This window comes from Apium graveolens, chromosome 7 (genome assembly GCF_009905375.1).
Source record: "Apium graveolens cultivar Ventura chromosome 7, ASM990537v1, whole genome shotgun sequence".
Classification (NCBI taxonomy): Eukaryota; Viridiplantae; Streptophyta; class Magnoliopsida; order Apiales; family Apiaceae; genus Apium; species Apium graveolens.
In genome coordinates this window covers 32,527,338-32,538,798 of record NC_133653.1, presented here as the reverse complement: position 1 = coordinate 32,538,798, position 11,461 = coordinate 32,527,338, and the positions used below count along the sequence as shown (strand labels likewise).

Here is an 11,461-nt window from a genome sequence, read left to right as displayed (position 1 = left end):
CTATCTGTATGTCTAAACACATACAAACACTTGTATATATGTGTGTCTGCATTTCTATGTGAGGCCAACAAATCTTTCTCTTGCTCTTCACATTATCCTCTTGAGCTGCACAGGCTTTACAGAGGAGAGCAACTTAAATTTTGCGTGTCCTTATATATACATATTTATATTTGCATATTAGAAGCTGAGAAGTAGGCTTCTGTTATATCTTTAAGCTTCAACTGAGGTACTTAATCTGATCTCATCTATGCATGCCCTGTTTGTTGGACTTTACTAGATTGTGTGTGTGTGTCAGTGTGTGAATTTGTGATGCAATTAACTTTTCTTACAATCTTTTTCAATTTCATATATTTTTTATGATTTAAGTTACTAATTGATGGATGGGTCTTTGAAAAGATTACAATTCATTATTGGTGAGATTAATTTAGCATCATGGTCTCTCATATTTCTAATTTATGTTTAAAGTTGTTTTTGCTATTGGTATTTGATCAGTGTAAAAAAAAACAGCTGATTTAGCACTTAGTATAATGCAAGGAGTGTGAATTTTCATTAGTTTGAGTAATTATTGACTTAAACTAGATATCCAGCTTGTATATGCAATAGTTTAGTACTTGTGTTCCTTTCTCGGATTATGCATGGTTGTTGCAGTGAAGTTGATTGCTTTGATTTTCTTTCATCTTTCTTAGACTTATTGGTAGGAGGGTCCCAAGTCCCAACTGGCCGACTGATTGTTGTTATCTATTAGTCTTGGGGCCCAGGATCATGTGATATGTAATAGGACATTTGAAATTAGATCTTGTAGTTTTCTGGGTTGATTTGAGAACACTGTATATAGGAATGGTTGGTTGGGTTGGGTTGGATCTGCATTATCCTCTTACACATTTGTACTGCATACTCTAGATCTCTATATATACTCAAGTATTTTTTAAAATCGTCTACAAACTTGGTTAGTCGAGTTAAATGTTCTGGTATCTTAGGTGTTAGTATATTTGTGTAGAAGTCATTGCGTAAATCCGGAATTGCCGTGTAATTGCTGCTCCCTCTCTTTGTAGGTCTCTTGTGAAGTTTCAGCAGGTTTTAGCAAAATTTTCAGTTGTGAGTAACTGATATTTGTGAACTTGTTCGATCAGCTTTAATGTTTTTGCCAATTTTGGTTTTTGCTCAAAAGCAATAAATTTTAGTGGAGTTTTGGGAGAACATATACTAATAAAGTGAACACTTCATTTTCTGAGACTGTTTGAAGTTGTTTTTTTAAATTTCTGGATGCTAATTTGATTGTTCTGTGTAATCATCTTCACATTTACGTAGATCTATTGAAGTTTAACAATATGACATTGCACTTTGTTTGCTTTTTTTCCTAGATAGCTGATTAGTTTGGCAACCATGAAGCACAAGGATGGAAAACTGATACATGACAAAAATACAAGGATAGTCCCCATAACAGTACTCCTGATTGTTTTATGTGGATTTTCTTTCTACCTTGGTAAAATCTATTGTCCAGAGAAAGACAGGATATTGGCTAACGACGTTGCCAAGGCAGTGGAATCATCGAAGACAGCTGCTCCCATATCATTGCAAGTGAAATCTGTTTCCTTTTCTGATTGTGGAATTGATTATCAAGATTACACTCCATGCACGGATCCTAAGGTACTATTTGTTACAAAACCAGTGATGTTAAGGTCTCTTTCCGGCCTATTCAAAAATCTATATTTGGATTATATATATTTTTTTGCTAAATACTTGGATAACAATTTCATTTTGTTTGCACAGAGATGGAGGAAGTATGGTGTTCATCGTCTAACATTTATGGAACGCCATTGCCCTCCCCTTTTTGAGAAAAAGGAATGTTTGGTTCCCCCACCTGACGGTTACAAGACCCCAATCAAGTGGCCTACAAGCAAAAATGAGTGTTGGTACAGGTAATGTACACCTCTTAATTCTCTAAACTTTAGTTACTGGGTTGCTCATCTTTTTTGTAATTCTCCTGGTAATTAATCTTTAGTTATCTTTCAGGAATGTGCCATATGATTGGATTAACAAGCAGAAGTCTAATCAGCACTGGCTGCAGAAAGAAGGAGAGAAGTTTCGTTTTCCTGGTGGAGGCACTATGTTCCCCAACGGGGTTGGTGCTTATGTCGATTTGATGCAAGATCTAATCCCTGGAATGAAAGATGGGACTATCCGGACTGCCATTGATACTGGATGTGGGGTAAGTCTACTTATTTGTAAAATGCTTTGGACATTAATATGAGTTAACTTACTTGAAACCTAATATTGTTCATCTTGAGCAAACAATTCTGATGACATCAATAGGCTTGTAATTGATGGTTATTCAAGTTATCTGTAATTTTCAAGTAAAAGTACAAAATCTTAATTTAGCTAAAAAACAGTACAAACTTAACGATATGTTTTGTAGGTTGCTAGCTGGGGAGGTGATTTACTTGATCGAGGGATATTAACCGTTTCTCTTGCTCCAAGAGATAACCATGAGGCTCAAGTCCAATTTGCTTTGGAACGTGGAATTCCTGCAATTCTAGGGATTATTTCAACACAGCGACTACCTTTCCCTTCAAACTCATTTGATATGGCTCATTGCTCAAGATGCCTTATCCCATGGACAGAATTTGGTATGTAAACTTTTGCAGCTTCATCTAATATAAAACACGGGGTTTGTATAACATGGATTGCTTTCTTTTGTTGGAGGGACGTTAGGATTATCAACCATGCTACAAAACTCTACTATTATTAAGTTTCTGTTCAGTTCTTTGCCAGTCCAGTTTTGAAACTTAGTTGTCTGGTTACTCCACGCATGTAACAAATCACTAACATTCAAAAAAAAGTAAAAAACCCTAGTAAGTATACACTTAATTCATGTTTCGACTCCAGTGGGGAAATCTATCTTGCAATATCTTGGAGTAAAGTTGGGACGTTACGCATTTGTAAAAATAAAGGTCCGCAATATAATACTATCTATAATACTGTACATTTATCACACTGCTTTAAATTTAGGCAATTATTAGTATTATTTTACATAAGATCTGTTTGTTATTTGCATTTGTAACATTTACATTTATTGCATTAGTTGATTACTTTTGGTTTAATTTATGGTGTTATTTTTCTGTTTTCTTATTCAGGTGGAATTTACCTTCTCGAAGTTCACCGTATACTTCGTCCAGGAGGATTCTGGGTTCTATCTGGCCCACCAGTGAACTACGAGAACCGTTGGAGGGGTTGGAACACTACTATTGCAGACCAAAAATCTGATTATGATGAGTTGCAAAAATTACTCAAGTCAATGTGCTTTAAATTATTTGACAAAAAAGATGATATTGCTGTGTGGCAGAAGTCTTCAGACAATAGCTGCTATAAGCAACTTGACAACCCAGACGTATACCCGCCTAAATGTGACGACGGAACTGAACCTGATTCAGCATGGTACACCCCACTCAGACCTTGTGTTGTTGTTCCAAACCAAAAGAGGAAGCTAGCACTACCTTCCCTTCCCAAATGGCCCGAAAGGTTGCACAGTGCTCCAGAACGTGTTGCCGATGTTCGTGGTGGCAGTGATGGTACTTTTAATCATGATGACAGTAAATGGAAGGTACGAACAAAGCACTACAAGAAGTTGCTTCCAGCAATTGGTACAGATAAGATAAGAAATGTAATGGACATGAATACACTTTACGGAGGATTTGCTGCTTCTGTAATTGATGATCCCTTGTGGGTGATGAATGTAGTCTCCTCCTATTCTGAAAATACTCTTCCGGTAGTCTACGACAGGGGCCTCATTGGAACCTACCATGACTGGTAATTTTTACTGCATCTCTACAAAGTCTGCATTAATGGCACACTTGTTGCATTATTAAGAAAGTTATAGTTTTTAATCAACTACATGTAGATGTTGAGACGTTGATCGTGTTATTTTGCAGGTGTGAGGCTTTTTCAACATACCCTCGAACTTACGATCTACTTCATGTTGATAGTCTCTTTACTTCTGAAAGTCATAGGTAAGAGCTTAGTCTTCATATTTGATCTCCTTAATATTAAGAAGCTTTTATAGTTTTTTTTGAAAGTAAGAAGCTTATAAAATTAACTTTGTAAGTGAATATGTTTTTTATTTACTTTGTCTAAATTTAGTTATTAATTGTACAGATGTGATATGAAGTTTGTGCTACTAGAAATGGATAGAATTCTTCGACCAAACGGATATGCAATAATCCGCGAGTCAATCTACTTCACAGATGCAATTACAACCATGGCCAAGGGCATGAAATGGAGCTGTCATACAGAAGACAACGAGTACGGTGTAGAAAAGGAGAAGGTGTTGATTTGCCAGAAGAAGCTGTGGTACTCTAAACAAAGCTCTTGACAAACCAACAACCAAAATACAATTTTCTGCAGATATAATGAAATGATTGTACCAGAAACTATAGATAAGAGAAGAAAGATTCCATTACATTTACAGAAATATAGTTTATTTATACCTTGAATTAAGAAAGTTGTTCCATTTCACATAATGTACAATTTGTAATGATTCACAGTTTCTTATAGTAATTGCTTGATTCTTAAATTTTTCCCAGTCCCTTAAATATTTTCTGTAAATCGAAATCATGTAATGTGTTCGGGACCTCGGAACATTTCAGTTCTTGATCTTAATGTGTTTGATGAAATATATACTAATTACAGTTGATATATGTCCTTCATTATACAGACTATGATCTCCCTGGTCTGCAAACTGCTATGGTTGTCTTCATATATGACTCCTGTGTAATAAAATGATCCTAATTTTGCCACCGACACTCAATTCACAACTCATTTATTTTGGGTCATAAAATTTGAAATAGGTAAATTATTCTATTATAACAGAATTGAACAAATTTATACAATTTGAAATAGGTAAATTATTCTATTATATTTTGGCATTGGATTGACTCGGGTCAAACGCAGGTTAATTACAGTCAAACTCGATGTTGCGTTGTGAAAGTGAGGACGCGTCCAAGTATTGAGGACGCGCCTACTTGGGAAGGGATATGTTACGAGGTGAGAAGAGTGCATGTTCAAGGAAGGACGCGCCCAGACATTATGGATGCGTCAATAATTATGAAAGTGCTTGACAGGTGAAATCTTATATTGATGGAAGCTTTAGGACGCGCCTACTTTAGAAAGGACGCGTCATAGGAGGTAAAAATTGTGCATGATGGTTTAAAAGAAGACGCGCCCTAAATTCTAGGACGTGTCTTGTGATCTTGAATGCTATAAGGAACGGTTGATGAGGAAACAGGTTTGGGTTTATGGAGGTGAGGACGCGCCCAAAGGGTGAGGACGCGTCCTGTGTTTGATCTATATACTTTTTGATGTTGAATTCAGGACAAAGCTTGCATGGAGAGGAGCAATGGAGGTTATTTTTACTAATGTATTTGTTGCAGGTATTCTTTGAAGAATTTCCTCCTTGAGACGGTCAAGGAGGGGGATGTCCGTGAAAAGCTTGAAGGCCTCCAGGGGTATGCCTGATGATTGAAGGCCTCCTCCTGTATTCAACGGGTGTCCTCGTTGGGGATGTGGGGTTTACTTTGGTGTGTGCTTTGGGAGTTCTGTTCTTGTATTCAACGGGTGTCCTCGTTGGAGAACTTTGGAGTCATCCTGCACTTTGCACCCAAGAGCTTGGGATCACCTGTCCTGCTATCTGGTGGGTTATCCTCATTCGGGGGACAGGGATGCGTCTGGCATTTGGGGTGAACCGTGGCTATACCTGTGTTCGTAAATCAAGGGAGATAGCTGTAGCGGAGTGTTATCCTTGCGCAGGGAGATGCACTATCCGTGAAGTCCTACGATTACGGACGAGCCTTGGGCCTTTGCGGTTGGGCCTCATAGTTGGACATTCCTAAAGCTAGCGGAAGGTGGATATCGCATAGGCTTCTACTGGGCTTAGGAGTAAGAAGTCTAGAATCATTAGACTTCCTGTTCTACAAGAACTACGTCAGACTTGATCCCTATATAAAGGGTACGTAGGCACATTGAGAGAGTAAGAAGTTGAGAGCTGATAAGAGAGCCACCACTTACTCTGATCAATCTCAGCCTAAAACAACTACAATTAATCACACACCGCTTAAGTTTCCGGCAAAGAACCACCGTCGCAGATCTTGGTTCCGGCGAGAAACCTCAATCTTTGTTGTTACCAGATTCCTCCGTCAACAAATTGGCGCTAGAAGGAGGGGTGCTAACTAAGGTCATAATCTTAGGAGGAAAAGATGTCTTACAATCGCGATGGAAGTTCTTATGATGGAAGTGACAGCAGGTCTGAAGGAGAAGGCGGGGGGCGCTATACTCGCCACGAACCTTACGTTCCCAGAAACATGGCGGATCCACCGAGGGCTCCGGATGTGGGGGGGACACCTCCCGTTCTCATCAGCAACGCTGATATATTGGAGCAATTGTATCGCATGGGGGATACTCTTAACAGTTTTAACTCAAGACTGAACACGGTGGAGCGCCGAAAGACGAGGAGAGGTCGTCGTTTCCCCCGTCATGGTCATGCCTTGGGGAAAGCCCCTATAGTTGAGGGAGATACCCAGGGGAGCGGGGATAACCCGCGAATCACTCCACGGCGTTTGCAGTATTCTGATGATGTAGAACCTATTGTGGAGCTTGCGGATGAGGACACTGAAGGCAGAGAAAGGCCACGCCTAGGCAACCAGGTAGTACCACACCCGCATAGGTCCGAGTGTACGATGGACGAGCGCCGTCGTGCGGAGGACACTCAAGACCAAGACGAGGGAGAAAGAGATCTTTCAGCCTTGAAAAGAAGGCTTGGCATAAGGTTGGAGGACGACAATTTGAGGATGTTGCTGGTAGAATGGCAAAAGGAAGGAAACGCCGGAGAAGCGAGGCCCCGTGATACGACGCGTGTGCCCCCCGCATTCCAAAGGGATGCCGGGGTGCGGCACCGCGAGCACGAGCGTGCCCCTCCGCGAGGAAGGCCCGGGAATTACTACCGGGGATTTCAGAGGAATGGACGAGGGAGAATGGGATATCAATACGGAAGAGCCCCTTACAATGGTAGGAGAGGTGGAGCGCACTCCGTTGGAGAAGCCCCCGCTGTTATTCCCGTAGCTTCCCACACCGCTACTGATAATGGGTCTGGAGCGCGTCCTCATGACCAGGACGGCGGGCGAATTCAAGTAAGAATGCAGAACAATGATGAAATTCCGCGACACGGTCAAGGTGAACCTCGCGTACGGGAAAATGTACAGGACCAAAATGGTAACATGCCACCGCTGCAGCCTCAGGGCGAGGGGCGGCGAGATCCTCCGCCACACCCGGGGGGTAATCAAGGGGAATTTCAGCAAGTCGCAGAGCAACCCCAACAGCCTAATGTTCAAACCATTCCTGGGGTAGGGACGTTTAATGTGAACGACCTTAAGCGGTTGCTCAACCATCTTGAGGGAGGAAGAGTAATGGCGACTGCGCAAGCTCCTTCTCCTTTTGCTGCTGTTGTGAGGGATGCGTAATTGCCCGCGGGATACCGGAACACAACCAATGACTTGCGTTTCCACGGGAACTCTGATCCTGTGGAGTTCTTGGGGTGTTTTAACATTGAAATGGATGTATATCAAGTACCTGATTTGGCTCGATGTCGTCTCTTGGCAGCCACTTTCAGAGAAGGTGCTCAGCAGTGGTTCCAAAAACTTGGTCCAGGTGTAATTACATCTTGGGAACAGATGAAAACTTTGTTTTTGACATAATTCCAAGCCGCGGTGAAGTATACACCACCTGTTACCACGCTGGCTAATGTGAAACAAAAGGAAGGAGAAAGTTTGACCTCATATTTCAAGAGGTTTAACGCAGAATCTACTTTGCTGAGGGGTGCAACTGATGAAACGCTGAAAATATTGCTTATAGCCGGGTTGCGTGTGGGGACGGATTTCTGGAAACATCTACAAGGGAAGGACCCAGTGTCATTGGCTGATGTGCTCGCACAGGCGGAGTCGTTCAAAGCAATCGAGCAGTCGCTTGCAGAAACAAAAAAGAATGATAATACCTATAACTCCAAGGGGCGATCCAAGAGAAGGGACAGATCCGTGAGCCCGGATTATCGGCGAAACGCCAGAAGCCCTAACAGGGTAAATGTTGTGAGCTCGCGAAGAGAATGAAGCCCACCATCGAACTACGAGAGAAGAGTCAGCAATTATACACCGCTGGCGGCGTCCATTGGTCATATCTTCGAGGTAAATAAGGATAGGGGAATCTTCAAGAAGCCCGACCGTCTAACTTCATGGCAAAGCAGAGATAAAAAGAAGTACTGTGACTACCATGAGTCTACTGGCCATGACACCCACGAGTGTCGTCACTTGCGGGATGAGATTGAGGAATTGATCAAGGCTGGACACCTGGGAGAATGGATTGACAAGGTGAAGCGACGCAGGGGACTTGATGACAAGGGTAAAGATGAAAGACAGCCCCCGCGGGTGGAAGATGTTGAGAAAACAGCAGAGGTCAAGTTTCAGAGGGCCGGCAGTATTAGGGCAATTTTTGGAGGACACCCTTTCGTTGGTGATAGTAATCGAGCACTGGAAAGAAATGCGAGGGAAGCGAGACATCCACCGCTCACCAACATCCACAGCTTGGAAGACAGACCCCCGAAGGTCTTTAAGGGGGAGTCCGCTGATATTACATTCAAGAAAAAAGAATCTAGGTGGGTGCATCATCCTCACAACGATGCGCTGGTGATTACCATGCTTATTGGGGCAATGAACGTACATCGAGTTTTCTTGGATAATGGGAGTTCTACAAACATCTTGTACTACAGCACCTACAAAAAGCTGGGTTTCCCAGATAGCGACATGAATTTCGAAGATGCACACGTCTATGGCTTTACTGGGGAAGCCGTGAGAGTTATGGGTTCGGTCAGGCTTCCCGTCACGCTCGGGGAAGGAGCTTTGTCGGTTACTCAAATAATAGATTTCAAGGTGCTAGATCAGGATTCCGCGCACAATGTGCAGATCGGCAGACCTTGGTTGCGAGCGTTCAGGGTGATAACATCGATACACCACTTGATGATAAAATTCCCAATGCCAAACGGAGTTGGCAGTCTGAGAGGGTCACAGTATGAGTCACGCGACTGCTATCACAAGGCTGTCAAGGAATTTCGCAGAAGAAGGTATGAAGGGAAAGGTCTCCCATTCGAAGATATAGAAGATATTCATACAAAACCAAGTGGAGAGGTCCATGCCAACTATTTTGTTGAAAACCCCGGGAAGGAAGAAACCAATACCTCTGGGAACTCTTTTGTGACGCAGGGACGTGTTTCGAAAATCCGTAGTGTAGAAGAAGTGGTGGTGAGTCATACAGAGGGAATCATACAGAAAAAGGTTAACGGGGAAAAGTTGGAAGGAAGAAGTGAGATTTTGCAAGGTCTCGGCAATAACTTCAAGGTTGATGCTCCTCAAAAGAAGGATGCGCCCTTGAATGAAGTTGAGGTTGATGCTCCTCCAAACGAGGACGCGCCCTCAGATGAAAAAGTGGAAGTTGAAGATCCCTGAGACTTTGATTTCGATTTGGATCCCAGGATCCCTATGCCCACCGAAAAAACGGGATCGACCGAAGACACAATATCTATTCCAGTTGATAAAAAGGACCCGAGCAAGGTTTTGAAAGTGGGATCTCAGTTGGATGATGAGATGAGAGGAGGTCTTACCCGCTTTCTAATTGCAAATCTTGATGTTTTCACATGGAGTCATTCAGATATGATAGGGATCGACCCGGAAGTAATGTGTCACCGTTTGAATATCCTCCCGAATTACAAGGGCATACGTCAGAAACGCCACTCAGTAAGTGGAGAAAGGGCGATAGCATTAAAAGAAGAAGTAGACCGGTTGTTGGAGGTGGGGTTGATCAAAGAATCGTTCTACCCCGAGTGGCTTGCAAATCCAGTACTGGTGAAGAAACCGAATGGGAAGTGGAGGACATGTGTGGATTTCACGAATCTCAATAAGGCCTGCCCAAAGGATAGCTTCCCGCTACCAAGAATCGATCAGTTGGTTGACGCGACGGCGGGGCATGCGTTGTTGAGTTTTATGGATGCATACTCCGGATACAATCAAATTCCGATGTATGGCCCCGATCAAGAACATACATCATTTATTACGGACAGGGGGTTATACTGTTACATAGGAATGCCGTTTGGTTTGATTAATGCTGGCGCAACCTACCAACGGTTGGTAAATATGATGTTCAAAGATCAAATCGGGAGAACCATGGAAGTGTATGTGGACGATATGCTGGTGAAATCTGAGGTGACAACTGACCATATCAAGCACCTGATGGAGATGTTTAATATTCTGAGGAGGTTTCGTATGAAATTAAATCCGCAGAAATGTGTGTTCGGCGTGGAGTCGGGCAAGTTTCTCGGGTTCATTGTCAACCACAGGGGAATTGAGGCCAACCCCGCGAAGATCAAGGCATTATTGGATATGAAGTCACCTACCAATGTGAAACAGGTGCAGAGTTTGACTGGGAGAATCGCCGCGTTAAATCGATTTGTTTCCAAGTCGTCTGATAGATGCAAGGAGTTTTTCAAGGCGATTAAATTAGCCGGGAAAGACTTTGTATGGACGTCAGAATGTGAAGAGGCTTTCAAAAGAATCAAGGAGCAACTGGGACATCCTCCCATGTTGTCAAAGCCGTTGGATGGGGAAAATCTAATACTGTACCTCGCAGTGTCTGAATATTCGATCAGTGTAGTTCTGGTAAGAGAGGAAGATGGGCAGCAATCACCAGTGTACTACGTGAGCAAGCGGTTACACGACGCTGAAACTCGCTACACAAATATGGAGAAACTGGTTTACGCCCTGATTTTTGCGTCAAGAAAATTGCGACCGTATTTTCAAGCCCATAGAGTTGAAGTTCGTACAGCGTACCCGCTGCGACAGGTCCTACACAAACCAGAGTCATCAGGCAGAATGCTGAAATGGGCTGTGGAGTTGGGACAGTTTGATTTGGAATATGTGCCTTGAACAGTGATAAAAGGGCAAGCCTTAGCCGATTTCTTGTTGGAATTTGATTCTGAAATTGATGATAAAGCTTTGGTAATGCTATATCCACCTCATGCCGAGGAGTCTTTGGAGGAGTTTCCGCATCCTTGGTGGATCTTGCATGTGGATGGGGCGGTTAACAATTGAGGAGCAGGTGCGGGTATAGTACTTGTGTCTCCGGAAGGCCACCACCTGATGAGCGCAATTCATTTCAAGTTTTATGCAACTAATAATGATGCGGAGTATGAGGCGCTGATTAATGGCCTGAAAATCGCTCTGGAAATGGGAGTGCGAAACTTAATTGCAAGAAGTGACTCAGAGTTGGTAGTGAATCAGGTGAATGGGGGATTTCAAGCGCGAGGCCCGCGAACAGAATTATACTTGAGATGTGCACAACGCCTGATTGGAATGTTCAAAGAAGTTAGATTGGA

At 42.7% G+C, this 11,461-nt stretch overlaps 1 protein-coding gene across 8 annotated transcripts; it reads left to right on the top strand.

The window, feature by feature from the left end:
* Positions 1-4,690, top strand: LOC141671092 (putative methyltransferase PMT21). 8 transcript variants are annotated; one of them, XM_074477202.1, is made up of 9 exons: positions 1-226; positions 1,053-1,095; positions 1,366-1,647; positions 1,771-1,919; positions 2,014-2,209; positions 2,417-2,627; positions 3,135-3,807; positions 3,930-4,007; positions 4,153-4,690. In XM_074477202.1, exons 3-9 carry the CDS (start codon positions 1,384-1,386, stop codon positions 4,367-4,369), a joined length of 1,788 nt encoding a protein of 595 aa, XP_074333303.1. In that variant the 5' UTR covers positions 1-226; positions 1,053-1,095; positions 1,366-1,383; the 3' UTR covers positions 4,370-4,690. The 8 variants fall into 8 exon arrangements, with proteins under 8 accessions (XP_074333303.1, XP_074333299.1, XP_074333304.1 ...); XM_074477198.1 differs by having other exon boundaries at positions 1,362-1,647; XM_074477201.1 differs by lacking the exon at positions 1-226 and adding an exon at positions 928-946 and having other exon boundaries at positions 1,362-1,647.
* Positions 4,691-11,461: the final 6,771 nt, after the last annotated feature.